The sequence below is a fragment of the Uloborus diversus genome, chromosome 1, assembly GCF_026930045.1.
Source record: "Uloborus diversus isolate 005 chromosome 1, Udiv.v.3.1, whole genome shotgun sequence".
NCBI lineage: Eukaryota > Metazoa > Arthropoda > Arachnida > Araneae > Uloboridae > Uloborus > Uloborus diversus.
In genome coordinates, this window is record NC_072731.1 from 226171838 (window position 1) to 226193374 (window position 21537).

The window sequence follows — 21537 nt, forward strand, 5'->3', positions numbered from 1 at the left end:
TTTTCAGAAGCTCAAAACCAACCAATAATGCATCAAATACTGAAACCAAATATAAATTTACTGTATTGTGCAAACTTTTATGAAACAAATGCTGCAGTTAGAAAATGCTTTAAATTAAAAAAAATATATATAGCAAGGTATGCTGCTGTGCGCAGGTAAAGGGCAGTAACTGCTAATTTTTAATTTTTTTGTATTTTTGTCATCTATTGTACATTAGGTTTATTGTAGAAGATTGCATATTTGGTTTCCGCTGAAAAAAACCTCTAATTCCAAGATTTCCCTATGGTTAATATTGAATCCGACACACATTTCTTCAAATATCTCGAAAACTCATTTATGCAGATACTGCCTTTTACCTGTACACGGCAGTATACTACTATTTACATTTTACAAGATAAAAAAATGCATTTATATTTGAAAAATATTTTCAAAATCAGCAACTTCATCATGTGAAGAAAATGACGCTGAATTTAATGAAGCAGAAGTGGCTTTGCTTTTTTTTTTTGAATTCATTAAAAAACTTGTCTTGGCTGCTTCTACATTTCTCAAATGGACCTCTCCAGTCACATGGTGATCTATACCATTTTGATCACCGTAAGAAATCATTAAGCCACTCACACAAATCTCGCAATGCACATATTTCCCCCTTTCTTATCACACTTTTTCAGCGTGGAAATTCAACAGTAGATGACTCCATGTCCATTTGAAAATAACACGTTGTGGTTCAGAACTTGTTTCATGCTGCCTCGTTCTTTACCACTGGATCGAAAACAGCACTGGAGTCGACCAATGAGCTTACAGAAATTAAGCCGAGAGTGGCTAAGGTTGCCAGATCTTTCCCCATAGCAAGCAAATTGAAAGATTGAAACGAAACAGCTTCCATCTGCCGCCAGCTGGGGGGGGGGGGGGGAATTACCTATTGGGCGATTTTGACACAATCTGGCAACACTGCAGCTGCATAAATGCTCTGAAGACAAGACGAGGCAAAATGGCCAGTTGTGTTTAGAAGGTAGCTTGGGGGAACGGAATGCTTCATTTGGCTACTTTCAAGTGAATCTGAGTTTCCCCCCTTTTTTTAGAGGATTTTTTTTGAACAAACAATTATGATTATTTGATTGGAAAAACAGTTTCAAAGTGAACTGTAGCTAAAAACCGTAAAATCTGGAATCTATACGTAAGCCTGTAAAGTTTAAGTGACATCCATGAATTTTACGGATAATCCATAAAAGTTAACTCTTACTCTACTTATAATTTCACAACTATTCTCAAAATTTATAATAACACAGAATAAAGTCATATGCCAAGATCAAACACCTTCCTCACCTTTGACTTTAAATCTAAATCAACAACGTCAGCCATCCAACTCCATAACAGAGGAAGTCCGTGATAATCCAAAAAGAGTCTCAAGCAAGCTTGCTCTTCAGTTTTCTGTAAAGATTTTAAATGTATGGTTAACAATTATTATTTCAAACTTCATCGCATCAACAAACGTCAAAAAGCTTTCATACCACTATGATATCTAGTAACTGGTGGCGAGACTCAGTGTCATCTGCTCGAACCATTAAACGAGCCAACTTTAAGGTTTCTTCTCTATTTCGTAGTCCTTTGTTGCCATTTAACTTTTCAATCTCATCAGAGAGCTAAAACAAGCAATAGACGGAGATGTTTGGAACAATTTTAATTTGCGTTTTATTTTTAAGCATTTTTTAAAAAAACTTTTTTTTGATCTATTAAAGTTGAAAAATTAAAGTGAAAATGAGGCCATGTTATACAAAAGGGTAAAAAAATGATTCAACTCGCAAATTTTGTTCACATTTATGCATCAACAAATTTTTAAATGAGCACATTACCATTTTTTTCTGTATTTAAAAATACTAAAATAAAGTCTTGAAACTCTATGATTAAGCAAATTAATATTAAATCTTTGTCAAACTAAATGCAATTACCGAATGTTCACACAAAGCTTCTGTTTAATAATTGAAGTAATACGTTAAAATTTAGGAAAGAGCTACATGATCATTTACATTCTAAGAGGTTGTTCTTTATTTATTCATATTTAACAATTTTACTTTTTAAATTTTAAATACGTATTTTATCTATAGGTTGTATCCCTCAAGTTGTCAGCTACGCATCTCTTTATAGTAAATAAAAGTGAGGTTTCAAAGAAATTCTGAAAGGAAGTCTGTGGCAGACCTGTGTCCAGGAGACCCCATAGCACCTACAGCCTTGAAATTTTGTACAAAATTACTTCGAGCAAAGGGGGGTGTGCACCTGGGGTTTTATTTTTTTAAATTCGAATTAGTTTCTTAATAATTAATTTTTTAAGCTCAAATTTCATGTAAATTGCCAATTAATGCCTATTAAAGGGGTGAAAAATTACCTGCAAATATTAATATCATATATTGTTGGAAAGGGTAGAATTTTCCGCGTTCTACGCAGTTTGTTTCATTGCTCTAACTTAAATACGGAGGAAGTTATTTAGGTTTTTAGCTCGAACTTTTTTAGGCTTAGCTAAAATTTAGGCACTACTTTCTTCATTAAATCTATCAGTAAAAAGCAAAGGAATTGTCCATACAGTTTTCTTTTTGACGCCACTGGAAAGAGTGGCTTTTTTTACTTCAGATCTAACTTGACCTTTGGTAGAAAAATTGCACTTCTATCTCCAAAGGAAAAAAAGTTACAAGCCGTTAAAAATCAAATTTGAATAATCTCATATCCATTAAAATTATTGATGTTTTATTTATGTCTTTTCAAATCGATTTTTTCTTTCTTATTCAAAACTTTGGGAGTTTCGATTTTAACGGAAAATCTTAGGCTCACTCAATTCAAGCCCTGAACTAAAGAGCAAAATATATTACTAGAGACAAGAATATGAAAGCGACTTTTCAAAAGTACAAAACTGCAGTTTTGCAATGCTCAGGAGCCCCTTAGCCCTTACGGCTCTGCAAGTTGGTACAAGTTATTTTGAAATCCTTGGAAGGGGTGCTTTTTGTTCCAAAGGGAGCAATGCGTTATTAATCTGTTTCTTTTAATTGACGATTGAAATTTTTGCGAATCAAATAAGATTGCGAAGCAATCTTCGGGGGTTGGTGAGTGTTAGTGAGCAGGGTGGCAAAGTCCCCTAGTACTTGAAAAATACTTTGTGAAAGGTTCATTTTTTCATGGATTTTACCGGAAATCGGGTATTGCCATCAGTGTAGGTTCCCTTCAATAAAGTAGGGATGAGGGTGGGGGAATCTTTGATTTTAAAATGACTTTTTCAATGGATATTAATTTCCTTGACATTTCCAGGTTTTCCATGGCCTATCAACCATGAATTGTGTACCTGCATTACGACAAAAATAAGATTTAAAAAGATTCCAGACCGTTTTATCTTCCCAATCACGTTTCTTTTCATCTTTCTTCTTTCGACTAGTTGCACTTGACTTTGTAGCACTGTATGCATCAATGGAAATTTGCTTTGTTCCACCAATAAATCCAGAACAAAGAGCTGTGCCACAGTAACACTTTTGAGCTTCTCGTCTATAAGGAAAATTTTAAGACTCAATAAGAAACAAAGCAATTTATAACATAAAAAACAATTTAAAACAGTAAAATATCTAGCAAAATTAAAATCAGCTAGCCGAGATTGCATTGCGAAGGTCAAGATTTACGGTCGCCATTCGCCACATGGCGAGTCAGTTTTCAAAATTGGCGACCCCAAAACGGGTCGCCAACTTTTTTTGGGGGTTATTTTTATTTTAGATCCCAAGAAAAGAATTCCACACCACTCCACAGATGCATCAGTACAATAAGGATTCACCGATAGAGACCATACTCCAACTGAACGTTGTTTATTTTACAAAGCTTGTATGTCTTTTCTCACTGCCTGCCTGTATGTTGGTTATTTTACATTTCTTGAATGTTCCTCTTACGCGATTCAGGCCATGTAAAATAAGCAAGAATACAGTGAATTAGGAAGCCATTTGCACAAGATCAGAGCATTTGCTCCTTAGTCTTGACTCTTTGTTTTTCAAGTAATTAGCGTTCTATAATCATGATTTCAAGAAGATATCATTATATTTTAGATAAATTTTGATTATGCCTTCAAAGTAATTACCTTTTCACGTTTTTTAGTTTGGTTGCTCAAATGGTATATTAAATTCAAACTTTATTTTTTTTTTTACATCGTATTATACACTACCTCGGATTATACGAAGCTTTTTTTTTCATCAGGCCCATTTTAGAACCTGCAGATTATAGGCCGCCCACGGATATTATGCAGGAAAATATGGTTATTAAATTACAGGGTTTGTACGCTTCGGGAAAACCTGGAATTGTCAGGGAAATTTCAAATTTTGCCCCCCAAAATATTTTTTCCAATTTTTTCCCAGGGAATTTTGTACTTTGAGCTCTAATCTTCGTTTTTATCGATGTTTCTAGCGGCAAAATGACGGCCGCTGTTAAAGAAAACATCCAGCGGCAAAATGAGCGGCAATTTTATCGTCAGCGGCAAAATGAAACTGGCAATAAAATAAAAAAGGCAACCCCCCGCAAAAAAAACTTCCGCGAACACCATTTTTGCCCCTCAACAGTTCCAAAGAAAAAAATTCCTAAGGTGAACAGGAATTATGCACAAATTTAACGGGAGAAGAACATTTTCTTGCTTCTAAAGCACAAGCTTGCGGATGGTAGGGTCAATTGGGATTAATCAAAAAGACTTTTCAGTTATGAATTAAATGTAGTCGCCATTTTTGGTCATTCATAAGATGGAAATAGACATGATGCTTAAATGCCTAAGTTTCCAAAAACAAAGCAGAATTGGATGTTTTCTTTAACTGCAAACTAATGAAAACAACATAAAATATGCTGCAACTTGATTTTTTTAAAAATTTTATTTGAAATATGTAATTTTCTTGAGAAATGAAAAAAATTGTTTTGTTGTTTAATCTTATCCTCATTGCCTTGGAAGCAGGGTTGGATTTGGAAGTGTGGAGGCCCTGGGGCAACGAAGGAGTAGAGGCCCCTAATCAGGGTTCAAAACGATCATCATATTTTCGAAAATATCCGATACTTTGATATATATCCAAACATTTTGATATATATGTACATATCCTATATTTTCGATTTTTTTGACCCGTGAAAGTTTGGATACATTGTAAAAATTTTATTGTGGAGGCCCAGGGGCAGTAGCCCCGCCTGCCCTTCGCTAAATCCGGCCCTGCTTGGAAGCAAATGTGCTAAAACTTTTCAACTGAATTGTAGTTTCATGAAGATTTATTATTTTTAAATTGCTTTCATGCTACAAATTCAAAAAAATTATTTCTTAATTTTTGTCATAGCCGCCATATTTGGTCATTCCCAAGATGGCAGTACACAAGACGTTTTAAGTGCCTAAGTTTCCGAAAATGGCATTGGATATTTATTGCAATGCAAACTATTGATAACACAAAATGTGCCCTTTTTTTATGGGTAATTCATAATTATTTTCTGGAAAAATGCAAAATTTTATCTCCAGAACATTTTTTTAAAAAATTCTAATTGATTTAGACGCTTATGTGCTAAAAACTGACTATTTTGTATTAATTGTAGTTTTTTAAGGATAAATTATTATTTATAACTACTTTTATGCTACAAATTCAAAAATCTACTCATTATCTTAAATCTTTTACTTAGTCGCCATATTTGGTCATTTGCGAGATGGATGTAGACATAAATTTACAAAAACATAATTAGATGTGTTATCTCAATGTCTATTGAAAGCAACTTCTATGGAAAGTAAATGTGCAAAAAAGAAAACTTTTAATTTTAATGCAAGCATTCTTTATATGCAAAAGAAAAAAAAAGCTGATTATTGGCATTGGCCTATGATTGACAGATGTTGACTTTTGTTAGAATGCATTATATGGTATGCCCATCGATGCAACAAGTTAATCACATTTATACTGAAAAATAGCTTTGTACTTGTTTTGTGTTACATACTAATAAGAAAATAAAAAGAATCGTAAACCAAAAGCGGAGAAATATTGCTGCCGATTACAGCATTACGCTAATATGTGGCATCAAAGAAACGTTAAAATAAGTTGAAAGTACTTTGTTTTTAACAAACAGTAAACAAATAAAAACAATTTCAAACAAAATGTTAAAAAAAAAACTTAAATTGTAATAGAGTTTTTTTTTAAAAAATCCAATTTTTCTTTTTTTTTTTTTTTACAAATGGAAAAGTTTCAGTTCTTACGCATTGCTACTTAGAACAATTTTGACTATTTTGAAAATATTGTTACTTAAACTTAATTTTGAATGAAGCGAGTAACCTGGAATTTTCTAAAAAATAACCTTGAAAAGTCAGGGAATTTTTTTAACCAAAAGTGTATGAACTCCGTACTTTTTCCAAATTCTTTTTCTAAAACAGTTTTATGTTTTGCTTTAAATCTTGTTCTGAAAGTTTTTTAAATACTATGCAAATTATGGCTTTAAAAAAAAAAAAAAAAAAAAAAAAAAAACACCATAATGTATGTTTTTTTTACATAAACCCTCGAAGGTCATTCTGATCCTATTTGATTCCCAATTAACTCAAATAGCCTTCATTCTGAAAATCGTCAAAATAGGAAGACTAATTAATCAATTTAAAACTTGAAAAGGCAACTTGTTTTTAACCACACAAAGCCACCCCCCCCCTGTTTTATCATCGCTTTGCCATAATAAATGTTTCATGTTGTCCCATAAATCCTGTATTTCATTAAAAATAGAAAGGAAAAAAATATATTTTTATAAGCTATATCTTATATTTCTGCTGTGATGTGGACGCTAATACTCGCAATCGATTAGGAATACATTCCATTGAAAATCGTTTAAACAACGGGGGCTAGTTTCTATTTATTCGAATAACTGTTGTAATTTTTTAATCTTCAATCGCATCAGATTAAAATATAAGCCAAATAGCCAATCCTTTGATCGTTTTCCCTTCATAGTCATCCTAACATGGCGACGCTGCGTATGGAACATAGTCGCAATGTTTGGCCATACTCTTAGTTCAAATAATGCAAAAAGAATTTTTTTTTTTTGGATATATATTCTTGGTAAATGCCAAATTGTATATTACTGGAGAAGGTGTGTAGTTAATTATTTTTATGCCAAAAAAAAAACAATAATAATCTTAGTTATTGAAAAAATTCAAATCATATGTTTATATATTATTTTTTCTGTTCCCTTTGTGTTAATTTTCTTACGATTAATTCTTTTCATTAAACTAGTTATCTGAATGCTTGTTGATTTTTACTGTCATGGCGCTTGCAATGATTTACAAAAAGATTTTAAAGGAATTTGTTGTTGTTTTTATGGGAACTTCCTTTTTTTTCTTTTCACTGTGGGATCATGGTACTGTGTACACTACTTTATTTTTGGTTTAATGATTTTTTTTTCTTATGAAACTTTAAAATGGATGGAAAGAACCATTTGCTTCCGGAGCTCCCAACCTTCACCCAGTGCCTCTTATATTTCCATGATTAATATAATTTATATTTCTTGTTAGCATTCCTTCAGCATCACTTTCATAATATTTGTTTCAAAAAATACAAATTGACCCCCCCCCCCCCCCACCATTCTCCTAATAGAGCGCTGTTTTCAAAACCCGGTAAAACTGGTGGCCACCAAGTTTTTTGAGTCTAGTGGCCATTGATTGGCCACTTGAAAATTTTCTGAATCTTGAGGTCTATTGCATTGTTACAGCAAGAACAAAAATAAGATATTTTTATTACGCATTTTGAACCATCAAAATGATGCAAAATGAACGGCAAACAGAAATGAACTCAAAAGTTTTTTTAGATAACCTTTTTGCATAGATTTTAGCTCTATATTGTACATTTATTGCTACACCACCATGCAACAAATAATAAAAAATGTTGGCATTTTTTGTTATGCGTTGGTTGTCTAAGGTGGTTTTCAAAACACACATACTTTTTATTTATTTTTCCATCTCAAACTTCAATTATCCCCCCCTCCCCCCAATTAAAAACAATGACTGAAAAATTTGACATGGTAAAAACATTTGAAGGTAGTTTGAGATGATAAAAATTTCAAGATTACAGGTTGAAAAATTAATTTGAACTTATCTTTAGTTATAAAAACAAATTTAACAGACAAAAAAGTTACATACAAAATCTGGCATAAGTATAATGAATTCAATTTACTAAGTTTAGTTTTTTTCAATTATCAGGAACATGAGGGGAATCTGTTTAACTGAAATTAATTTTATTTTACAGATTGAAAAAAAAAAAAAAAAGGTTTAGGACAAATACAAGGATAACTCACCCATATCTCTGAAATTTATAATCCAAAGTAAGTTCTTCTCCTGCATAAATGTGTCTTTTTGCAAAAACTCCAACCCTTAATTCACCATTAACAGTCCACTAAAAAATAAAGTAAAATACTATTTGTATCGATATAAATTTAGCCATAATTAGTGCAAATAAAAGATGCCAGTCTTCAAAGGTATATGCATGAATTAAACAGCATTTTATGTAAATTAAATTTAGAATATTGAAATCTGTATCCTATAGTTTGCATTTGAAAAATTAATCAGTCAAAGAATATCAAACTGAAAAGCACAAAATTGTGTTGTAAATCCAGGGTTTGGAAATATCATAATATTTTCGAAAATATCCAAAATATCCGATATTTTGATATTATATCGGATATTTTGATATCTATCCGATATTTTTAATTAGCACAAACTAAAGTCTTCAAAATGGTAAATGCATCCTCAAATCACTCTTTATTTTATTATTATCACAATATGTAGACTTAAAATTAATGTTTCTTTAATTATTTATATCTAATATTTCAGTTTACATTTCTATTAATTTTAATGGAATTAATTTAGCATTAGCTGTTTTACTCATTTTTCTTCTGTTGGCTACTTTTACAGCTATATGATTCAGAAATAAATAATATGCAATAGTCGGTGACATTTTCACATTGGTCACAAGACATTTTCTTTTCGTCTGAGCAATGTTTAAAATTTTATTAGGCACTTTTAATATGAATTAAAATTGTTAAATTACCAATAATTTTATCCATATAAAACACAAGTAAAAAAGAAATATTATATTAACTTTGTTATATTAGTGATGTATTATACATCATAAAAAATATAGTAAATAAGTTTTTGGTTATTTTTAATAATAAATGAACAATATTACTATGATTAACATACTTTTTTTTGAATATTATAGTTGAAAAATAAACATCGAAAATATCATGATATTTTCAAAATAAATATCGGATATATATCGTGATATATATTGACCGTTATATATCAGCGAACCCTGTAGTAAATCATTTAAATCAAATTTTTTTCAAAATCATAGCAAATGTTTTAAAACTACATAACAAAAATAATACAGTTTTTTTTAACAAATTATGGATGAATAAATTCAAACTAGCAGGCAAAACATTTTTGATAGAAATTTTCTTTGAAGCTATAACATATCTTATGCGCATAAAATTTTCTTATGTAACAAATGCTGATGCAAAGAAAACAAAATGTTACCTTTTGAGTTTCACAATTAGGGTCACAGCTATGATTGATAAAACGAGTATAATTTCCTTTGTTTGTGGCATCCAATATTTCATCTGTTTTTAATGCCATAAAATAACAGTGTACATTTTTTTCTTTAGCATACTGCTTCACCCTCTGTCGATATTCTTTGTGATTCACAACTTCTCCTACAAATTCTACAAGAAAATCCCCACTAAAACAAAGAAAAAAAAGACGGTTAAAAGAAATTGAAATTTTTTTATTTTTATCTCAACAAAGCAAAAAATAAGTAATACAGTATGAGACCCCAAATCCGAAATGTTCAGGACCGCGATCTTTCCGGATTTTGGATTCCGACTCAAAAATAGTGAAAGCTTTTTTCTGATTTGGCGAATGTTGTGCTAAATTTTCTTTTTATTTTTGATCAATATGAATGGAAATATTATTGTGCTAAAACAAAAGTCAGAAACAGTTTGCAGCGCCTTGTAGTTCCCGAGTGTTGCTTTCTATTATTATGTAATGTGCCAATCTAGACAATTCATAAACTAAATTTTTCTTAAAATAATTTTGTACATTTGTTCAATAGTCTTCTTACTGCATATTTATAAAAAGAGAAAAAGAATTATCATTAACCGAACGTGGATGTTAAAAGACTGCTGCACAATTACACCAAAACGCTTATAACATGTGGCATGGAAAAATTAAAAAAAAAAAAAAGAAGCCAAACTAAAAGTACAGTGTTTTTAACAAAAAACTGCCGAAGGTTAACAATTTTGAAAATTTAAAAACTGGCAAAAAAAATATATATATAAATAAATAAATAAATAAAAATAAAAAATAAATAAATAAAAGGGGAGGGGGATTTTTTTCTCTTTTTTTCATTAAAAAATTCTTTTTTTAATATTTATGGGAAAAAGTTCCGGATTTTGAGATTCCGAATTTGGGGGTCTTATTCTGTATAAATAAATTTGGTAAGTTTTGAAATAAACCCGTGAATAATTCATAGCAAATATGAACAATACTTCCATCATGTAAGGTAATATGAATTGATGCGGAATACAAATCTGCTGGAGAAAGCTATTCATTTTGATGATAACAGTTAAATGCTTTTACTAATTTATAAAAAGGCTGGCCTGCCTTGTCCAGTGGTCTTAGATGTCTGACTGTAATGGGGAGGTCCCAGGTTCAATTCCCTGCTCGGAGCATGGATGTACCTTCTCTTTCCTGTCCTTGTCCTTTCCTTCTGCGAATATGTTGCTGTGCTGTGAATGGTTGCCTATGCCTACCCTATAAATGGTTCCTTATGGCATGTGCGTATTGTGGAAGATGGACTTTACACCAAATCACAGCACTATTGGAAAAGTGAAGCAGCACAAAAAATGTAAAATAAAATAAGTTTTAAGAGTTACAAATTGCTAACATACCTAGATATATCTTGTAAAGTATTTATTCCAAATCCTTTTTTATCTGTGTGAACTATTTCCATATTGATATACTGCTTCTGCAAAAGAAGTTCATCTAGTTTGAAAAAAAGTTGTTTTTATCAAATACAAAAGTTAAATTAAACATATACCAGACTTGACAACCTAACCTTACAAAACGGAAAATTAAGAGAAACAAAATGAAAATATCCACTTGTAACCAGATAAATGCTAGTACAAAATCGGTATTTTTCATTTTTTTTAACATAAATTATATAAAAAATAATCCACAAGATATAATAACATTTAAATATTAACAGTAAATAATTTTTTAAAGATTTTTTTTACTATTTAGGTCTTTCATTTATTCCACAGTTGAATACCTCCTATATAAATAATTTCAAACTTAAAGACTTACTTTCTGGAACTTTTTATTTGAACATGCTTCTCCAAGAAGACATCTACTTCCACTGTAAAATTAAAAAAACTTTATAAATTGAAAATATGCGGTTTTCGCCATCAATTTAAGATATAAGATACAACATTTTGTATGTAAGATTAACAATACAGTAATACAGTACAAAATCAAATATCTTTGAATGCAATAAGTTTTCAGACAAGACTAAAGAAAGTAATTTCAGGATTACGAAACGGCAAAATACAATTTATAAAAACTGATATGCCTGGTTTTATGATGGTATTTTTTGGGTTCTGTTGGTCAGATATATGTGAACATGCTGTGGAAAAAAATAATGAACAGTTCAAATGATTTTTTTTTCTAATAACAGGTAACTAGTGATTTCTTTTTTAGAAATTCCATTAAAAAGTGAAGCATTAAAAAAAAAATCTGAGGCAACTTACTTTACCAATTACACTGCACAGCAACAAAACAATCTCAAAATGCTTCTGAAACCAATCTTGCTAATTCTTACTCAAAAATTGCTCCCTGAATCCAAATATGTGAGCACTGTTTTACCCTATCTTCTACCACTTTTTGGGAATAGCTACCCTCTAGGTTTTCAGTTTTTGACAGTTTCATTACCTAGAGGAGGGGGGGGGGGGGTTTGTGCCATTAAAATTTTTAAGGGGGTGTTTTTAGGGGTAATTTTTACTTTTTAGGGTGGTTCTTACTTTGGAGGGTGTCTTTGCGATATTTAGGGGGGATGCCTTTTTTGCTCTTAGGAAGGATGAGCACCCCTGGTTTCATAGTATAATTATTTTGATTCGGAGGAGAAGGCAGTGGCGGATACAAGGAAAGGGGTCATGATCCCCCCCCCCCCAAACCATGGGGAAAATTTTGAGTGTTTGCTTGAAAAAATATTTAAAAAAATGTCAAAACCATGAGAAAAAGCAAATGTCTTTTTGAATTCAATTTTTTGGGGCATTACATAAAATGGTGGGTACAAAGAAGTGGGGGGAGGGGGTCATGGGATTCGTGACCCCCCCTACCAATCTGAGACAATACTTTTTAATCTGTTACAAGATTCATCTCATCTTAGTGAAAATGATTGCTAGAAAAAGAAAGAAAAGAAAACCTGACCCACACACTTGAGAGAGAAAATAATTTTTGAATTCCCTTTTTTTGGGGGGTATTACTTGTCCCTTTTCTATGACTTTATATGTAGGCAGTAAATTAGCTCTGTTTGAGACATTTTCTTTTTCTCGGAAGCTGTCTTCAGGCACCAGTATAATGGAAAGAAGTGTGTGCCGATAGTTATTGCAATGTGTCAATATTTTTTATGTAGTCTCTGAATATTATTCTTTTCTGTTGTGATTTTTTAGATATTTTTGTTTTTGTTCGTGCTGAGTTTATTTTTAAATGAGCTGTAAATAGCTAGTTTAGATCAGTGTTTTGGACTTAGTGTTGGGTAGGAAACTTAAAATTTCAGTATCGTGCTTGCCCGAAACCTCGTTACATGAGGATTTCCGCAATTAGCCCATCATATTAAATGGAAACTGTGCTGAAAAAGCAGCGTTTGTTAGAAAAAGGACAACCTGTAACCAAAATAATGAAGTGTTCAGGTAACAAAACATTGTAGTCTTTCATGAAAAATTAAAAAAACTGATGAACCCAAAAACCGACGGAAACATATCCGGAGTTCTTGTATTGGACTCTGAGACTGAGATGTCTTCATTTGCACCTGATTTTTGACAATTGAAAAGAATCGGTGAGTATTCATCAATGTCCGAATTATATTCATGAAATATTTAATTTTAAAGAAGATTTTTCCCGCATTTTTTACTATTATTTAGTGAAGTTTATTGTACTTTTTTTGCATACAAGATCGATGTGTGCCCTGTGTTGAGTATTATGCTAATGTTAAATCAATATCTAAATGTATCATGTTCATAAAACATTTAATTTTCATCAGATTTTTGTAGTATTTATTTATTATATTGTGTTGCCTGGTGTGAATACTGGTCTTAAGTTATAATACAAGTTAACTAGGTCAATTTAATGTATTCAATTATTATTAATTAAGTTCAATTAATAATAATTTACGTATTTAATTTATAATAGCTAAAATCAATTAAGTTTTCAACCAACTAATGGCCAACTTTGTGCTTTTGTTGACACTTAAAGAAACTTAAGTTCAAGAAAATTGTTGTACCATTCTTGAGCATGCCCACCCTCCTAAAATGAAATCCTGTATCCACCCCTGGGTGAAGGAAGCATCAAACGAACCAAAAACATTCTTCTGAGCAGCAAGAAAGGTGAAAAGTTAAAAAACACAAACACTTGTAGCAAAGAAGGAGACTCAAAGAGGTATTCTCCTTGAAAGAACTTCAGGAACTAGGAAATAAAGTTCCATGACTTTTCCCTGATTAAGTTCACCAAATTTCCCTGATTTACGTTACCAATGATAATGGTTTCCTTTCTTTGCACTACTGGAAAAGCATTGCATATTAAATAAAATGCAGGGTTTAAAATTGTTTAAGCTGTTAATTAAAAATATATTTTGAAAAGATGCTCTTTTTTTGGTAAAAATAGTATATTAAATAATCGACAGAGAAATATTGTAGGAAATCTAAAACAAATACTTTACTTCCAGGAACCAGTTAACATAAGAATCCTAAGAAATTATTAAAACCACTCTTAAAGACATATCTAATCATGATAAAACTAAAAAATTTAAATGGAAATAATATCTTGAACTGAATTTTCAAGCAGTTGCTGCAAGAATAACAAGTGATAGTTAAAGTATAGAAGTAATGCAGTTTTACTTACGTAAATAGTACTGTCGTAAGCAGGTAAACGGCAGTATCTGCAGAAATTAGTTTTCGAGACATTTGAAGAAATGTATGGTTAATTCAGTACTAACAATAGAAAAATGTTGGAATTAGACGTTTTTTTGGGCCTCTTTTACAGCGGAAACCAAATAAGCGAGTATGTACAATAAAGATAAAGTACAACAATATGACAAAAATGCAAAAAAAAAATGAAAAACGTGCAGTTACTGCCCTTTACCTGCATAGGGCAGAATAGACATATTTATGAAAAACAAATTAAAATCTTTCAACAACCAGTCTCATTGAGCTATTTATTCCCTAATTAAGAACTTAGGTTTTAATGAATACAGCATTTTAACTATTCAAAAATAATAAAAATATTTATGTATGTACACAACTCAATTTCAAATGATTTCCTTAATTGTCGAAAAAAAACCTTAGATTACCTTAGTAACAAACAACATTGAAATGCAAAAACAATTATTAATTTCAAAATGTGTGTGTATATGGTTTTAAAATAAAAGAGTTTTAAAGTTTGAAAAAAAAAAAGAAAACCCTTCGTGTAATCTGAAATAAATGACAGCGAATAATACCATGGCAAGAAAACAAATTTGATTTTCAGTCAAAATTCAATGTCAGCAATTAAATGAAAAACTCCAAAGTGATAACTTTTAAGATTTTTTCCGCATTAATTTAAAAAGATATTTTCTTGAAATCGTGATAAGAGTATGCTAATTACTTCAAGACAATGAGTAAACGCGAGGGAGCAAAGTCATTAATGACGGCTTCCTCTTTGCCTGTAGGGTTGTTTATTTTACGTAGCATGGAATGCGTGGAAGGAAAATTCAAGCTAGGTAAAATAAACAACTTTACAGACACAGAAGCAATCTTAGGAAGCTCATCCTAAGATTGAATACTTTTACCTTGAGGAAAAGGGATGCACAAATATGCAGCACTGTATAATCGCACATTATTAATTTTACTTTTTTAAAAGAAATAATTGGCGGAAAATTTGGGAATCAAAGTACTTCATCTTGCAAGGGGAAAAAAATTGTTTTTCTTTATTTGATCAATTTTCCCTGAATTTTTGTTATTTTTTTTCAAAATTCCCTGATATTTCCCTGAGCGATAAAGTTCCCTGACTTTTCCCTGATCTCCCTGATCTGTCGCTACCCTGTTACATTTGAAGAAGTAATTAAAATGAAAAAAAGAAACTAAATACGCTTATAGCCGTTAAAGTATATTTCAGCGGAGATACCATGTCTATTGTTTATCACTATTTCATGTAATCATTAACGTAAGAGAAGCTGCATTCCCAGAAATATAAATACACATTAAAGCTATATTATAGGCATAATCAATTTAATTTTTAATCACAATTATGTCTATAAATATAACTTGAACAACTATAAATAATATAGGGAAGTTTTACTGCTGAAGAGCTGCGATGCAACATGCTCATATGCAACATGCATATACTTCTGTTTTTGAAAAGAACGCCAATGATCTTAATGAAATATTCCCCAACAATTAACTATCAGTTGGTTTTGGAGTAAAATTTGACTTTTAAAATTTATTTTTATTTTATAGTTAAAGAGTGTTTGGAAAAATATAACTTTATTATATACATGTTACTCGTACTTCAAATTATAAATAGGCATTTACATTTTTAATAATATAGATGTGCACTAGCACCAACTTATGTTTAAAAAAAAATATATATGCAAGAAAGGGGGGGAGAGGAGAGTAAGAGCTCGTCAACCTTTAGACGGGCATAAAGGTTCTAATTTTATTTAAGTAAACCACAGATATAAAAGTTGAACATATTTTTAGTAACAGAATAACATTTCATTGAAAAAGGAATTGTTGTAAACTCTCGATCTTCATAGGTTGATCCAAAAAAAAAAAAAAAATTTACAAGCAGAATTATTTGAAACGTTGTGGAGCGAATATTTCCACCCAGGGTGGTTGACAGATGGTGCTAGTTGTCCTACAGCAGTTCGACGAGTAAGTAGTGTCAGTACGCAGAGACCTAAGGGAGACAGTAATGGCAAGACGTCTAAAAAACGGTCTGGCAAAGAGGTGCGAGCCGTAATTCGATTCTTATGTGCCAAGAATGTGGTCGCATCCGAAATTCACAGACAAATCATTGAGGTATACAGGGACAAAGCAGGGTTGGCAAGGTTTTGGACACTACGGTAAAAACCACGGTAAAAACCCTGGTTTTTACCGTCCTGTCCAAAACCATTGTATCCAAAACTGTCCGAAAGTGTCCCAAACTATATTTTTAGAAAAATTGCATTCTGTGAGAAAACATTAAACACAGAATGAAATTTATCAAAGTGATGTTTTATATTGAACATTTATTCAATGTGAACATTAGGGTGGGCCGAAATAAGCCGAAAATGTTTTTTTTTCAAAATTAATTTTTGGATAGCGCGCAAAAGTTGCGTAGTGAGCTAGTTAGCACTCAAAAAAAATTTCTTGGATATTAAAAAATATCTGGCCGGCGCTATTTGACATTGAAAAACCGTAAAAAAAGAGAAAAATGAACTTTTGTCGAAATTTTTTTTAAAAAACTAAATTCCAAATATTTTGCTGGAATGCACCGAAAATGTTATATATTGAGCCAGTTCGAGCCCATAAAATGTTTCATTGATTTTAATGAGCATTTAACCGCTCCTTTCCAACATCAAAAATTGGAGAAAAATGAAAAAATATTGAATTTCTTTAAAAACCAATGTAAAAATTATTTTTCAAAATTAAATCATAGACTAATTAATTAAATAGCACTATTAATCATAGTAATTATTATCACGCAATAGTATCATACATTTTCTAGAATTACATATATAGATAATAAAATTTAAAAAAAAAAAGAAATCTTCAAATTTGATTTATAATACCTCATGCATAATGAATATTATTTTTTGGAATAATATTGTCCCTTGTTATCAAATGATGGAAGTTCTTTCCTAGCATGAAGTTTTGCACGAATGTATCCATCTCGTGCAGTTTCACCACGAACTTTTATTGCAGCTTCGATTATTAGTTTCACACAACGTTTCACAGCTTGCGTGTGACAGGGAAATTTCTCGAAAGTAAACTCTGTAGAATGTTCTTTGTACATTTCTTTCCATTGTTGGTCTTTTAGATGCATTGTAAGAGTTGACTCTGTTACAACACAGTTTGCCCAATCAACTAAATCAACATAATCAATGGCTTCAAAATTGAGTTTAGGACGCTCAAAAAATCGTACACCATCCGAGCTCTTCGTCTTCTTATTTCTAGAGTTCAGAATGCGCCTAACAGCTAATTTCCGAATGTATTTTCTTGAGTCAAGCAACATTGTCAACAGTAGCTGTTCAGGATGAGCGAAATATGCATTACTTGAGAGAACTTTGAAAATTATCTCCTTAACGTTGTCTGGAAACTGCCTTCCAAGAGAAATCATTTTCCAAAAATGATGGGCGCAGTACTGGCAGTTCGGTTTTATTTTTATTTCAAACCACATTGGAGCATAAACTAACATTACATACTTTACAAGTATTGTAAGATTTTCTGATGGAGTTGGAGTTCCTATATACAAGCGTAACAAATGGTTTGCAGTTGTCAGCCATCGCGCATGACTGACTGAGTTTGCCTGGGCTACTGTCAGCCACGCTTGAAGGACAACTGACCATCTTTTACGGCAAGACAGATTCTATACAAATATTGTTGTTCAATACTTAAATTTTTTATATCTTCCATGTCCAAAACCAGAAGATTGCAGTCAATTTTATCAAATTTGACCACCAGATTTTTTTACAATCTCTAAGAAGTTGTTCGATAGCTCCAGAATATGAATGTGGCCACTTTGTGCAACCGTCCAATTCCAGTATAAGATGTCTCATTACGGAGATTGGACGCAAGAGAGGACCCCTTTAATTGCTTAACTCCCAGCTGTGGAGGTGTAGAATTACAGCATTTCTTAAAGAAGAATACTTGCGTTCAATTCATTAATCAGTTTAAAGGACTTCAGAGGATTCACATTTTTTTAATACTCAAGGGCTCTATTTGTCAAATATATATAAAATAGTTATAAAATAATCTTAGGAATAATAGAAGTAGTTGAGCGCCGTTTATTATCCCGAAGAAACTACTGGAACCAAAGATTAAAAAATTAGCATCTTATGTAACTATTTTTTATTTGAGTGTGTGCATTTTTTAAAATTGGCGTACAAATGTCGCATAAAATTGATTGAATTTTCACTGTTTTTTCTAGGTAACGTATTGCGTAACATTTCAGTACTTACTTATTTCGAAACTACTTTTATTTATTTATTTTTTTTTTTCATTTTCCCAATGTTTCAGTCTTAAAGGAGCATAGCTAAATATTCTACGAAATGTATAAAAATCTTTGAGGATTTCAACTAATGCACTGACAGATGCTTCTAATGTTTGTTGAAATTAGCTTCAAACTTTTATTTTTGCCCCCTCTCCCTCTTTTTTTTTTTTTTAAAGTGCATTTTTGTCCTTTTTTTCAATTTTTCAAGGTCAAATAGCGCCGGCTAAATATTAAACAAATTTAGCGAAATTTTTTATGGGTAATAACGGGTCCATATAGCAACTTTTCCGCACTATCCAAAAACAGATTTCCAAAAAAAGTTTTTTCGGCCCACCCTAGTGAACATTCAACATATTTATGCAGCTTATTTTAATCTAGTTACATAGAAGTTGAATTCTTGACAGAACAAAATATCAAAGTTTTTTTTTTTTTTTGACTACCTATTTAATATATTTATTCAATGGGAAAATTTAAGTATAAATATACATGTAACTTATTTATACAGCTAATTTTAATCAAGTTAAGTAAAAATTTAAATTCTTCATTGAAAATTTCAGTTTGTATCCATGGTTTTTTTTTCTTCCATAAAACAAATTTTTCAACATTAATGCATGTGTGCAAAAAAAAAAGTGTTCAAAATATAGTGCAATTAATGACTGAAATACAATACCAATAAATTACAATTTTTTGCAGTTACTGAATGTATTATATTCAAAATATGAAATAAAAAAAGAATAGCACAAGTTTTAAAATATAAATGCTTAATCCTCAATTTCTTGTTCTTTAATCTATGATTTAAAAAATATTTTTCGTTAAAACATCATGTAAAACTTATTTGCACAAATCATTAAAAAAAAGCTTTTTTTTGCACCAAATTACTGTACATTTAATAACATTTCTTTGAGTTATAAATGGAGCTGAAATTAGTTGTCCTGCTAGTGTTGCAAATTTCCTTTCATAGCTCTATCAACTGTTACATAAAGAAGTTTTTATGTAATACGGTATACATCAGTAATTTTTTTAAAGATATTTTTTAATTAAGATTTTGGAGGAAAATAATTTCAAATACTCATTAAGTAAATCTCAATCTATACTCATGCATATTACCAATATTGTAGTAAATAGGACTTGATTAGATTACACCCCTTTAGCTTTAGCATACTTTTGGACAGTTTAAGACAAGTTTCGGACACTTTTGGGCAGTTTAGGACGGTAAATCCACCTGTCCTGTCCTAAACCAGTTTTGAACAGTCCAAAACCCAACCCTGGGACAAAGCAATGAGTAGACAACAGGTAGCGTATTGGTATTGTTCTTATCAAGTGGGCAGGGAGCAAGTGGAAAACCGTAATATGGAAGGTTCAAGTGGGAGCTCTGGAATCACCACCCATACAGCCCTGATTTGGTTTCCAGTGACAATGTCCTTTTTCCGGACTTGAAGCAAAACTTATCCGAATCACGGTTTAGCACCAACGATGCAGTGAAAACAGCTGCCGAGAAATGCCTCAAGGAGCAGGGACCTGATTACTACCAAGCCGGGAACAAGTTGGTCGAACGTTCTGACAAATGCCTAAACAGGTTTGGCGATTATGTCGAAAAGTGAAGGCCAGATGTGTCTCTTGATTCCCATTTGTATTTTGTTTCTATTGTTAATAAATACATTTTCATTTGCCTTGTAAACTTTTTTTTGGATCATCCCTCGTATCTAAATCTATGCTTGTAACTGATACATGATTATATATGATTTGTAGATCCTTTTTGCAAAACAAGCCAGTTCAATGTATGGAAACACTGTTAAGCAAGACATAAATATTAAGCAAAAGCAGCCACAAAATAACTTACCATTCTATCATTAGTAACCTATTCAAGCATTCTTCTGTACAGCCTAGAACTCCACATTCTACTTCTTCTTTTGTAAGTGTGCAATCACAAACCATTCTTCTTACTTCCTTTTTGCTTTTGGATTTTTTTCTACAAATATTAATAAACAATAATATTAAATCTGTTCATATAGCAAAATAAGTTTAAAAAACTTAATACTAGCATATGTTTACTGAATTCCCATTTTTATTCAAGAAAAATATTCAGACTTTTCAAGGACTTTTTCAGAAAATCAGGGGGTGATCGGGGACTCAAGTAAAATTTTCCGATGATAGTGTGACATTTTCGGAAACTATGAAGAAGTTCGACTCCCCCCCATAAAACTCTTCAAATATGCATACAGAAATCATTGGAAAAAAAAACATCATAAAAGCTTTTTATTTTTTATATTTAATAATTTTTCAGCTTTAAAACGTAAAAAGTGTTGTCAGTGCAAAATTTTTCGGAAACGGCAACTCAAATTATTCGGAAATATCGGATCACAAACAGCCCTGCAGAAAATTCAAGGACAATAAGTTTATAAACAGTCAAACCTCATTAACACAAAGCGGACGGGGATGCCAAAATGCTTCGTGTTAACCAATTTCTATGCTTACCCGATTTTGTGTAAGCAGACAAGTTTTTATGTTTTGTGTGTCAGAAAAATTAAGAATTAAAAGACCTTTGTACAAAATGTACACCCAAGCATTTATATTTATAGTTTAAGTAATAAACACAAGTAATTTGAAACAGATAATGGCTATTCGGACTATTTCTCTACAACAGTGCATTTTCAAGCAGCTGATTTTTCCTTGATCATAAGACTGGATTTTCGCTGCAGTGTTGACGGGTAAAAAAACATTTTATCGCTTTTAGACCTTAAACCTCTACATGGGCAGAACAAGTGTTTAGAATTAGACTTTTTTTTTTCAAGATGAAATTTTAAACCTGGGATTGTCAGCCACTTAGTGAACATTTCACTGTTTATCCAAGCTTTTTTACAGTAAGCATAGACTATAGCTAAAGTTCGTAATTTCTTGAAGCAGCAAAGGTTTTCCCGATTTTCCTACACAAGGAAAGGAATTTTCTCGCTACCACCCATATCGCTTGCGTTCAAGTGCAGAATTTTTTACTTTCAAAAGTAATTTCAGGTAAAATTATAGGAATTTTCTTTTTTCTTTAA

The 21537-nt window shown here is 31.4% G+C and overlaps 1 protein-coding gene across 1 annotated transcript in view; it reads right to left on the bottom strand.

Annotated features, from left to right (window-relative positions):
- Positions 1-21537, bottom strand: part of LOC129219004 (histone-lysine N-methyltransferase SETD2-like) — a 53633-nt gene that overhangs the window by 24018 nt on the left and 8078 nt on the right. Inside the window, exons 2-9 of the mRNA XM_054853325.1 lie at positions 20337-20465; positions 11357-11408; positions 10942-11018; positions 9530-9731; positions 8290-8387; positions 3366-3522; positions 1509-1640; positions 1324-1428 (exon numbers count right to left, since the gene is read on the bottom strand). Coding sequence (XP_054709300.1) covers positions 1324-1428; positions 1509-1640; positions 3366-3522; positions 8290-8387; positions 9530-9731; positions 10942-11018; positions 11357-11408; positions 20337-20465 — 952 coding nt within the window. The remainder of the gene's footprint in view (positions 1-1323; positions 1429-1508; positions 1641-3365; positions 3523-8289; positions 8388-9529; positions 9732-10941; positions 11019-11356; positions 11409-20336; positions 20466-21537) is intronic.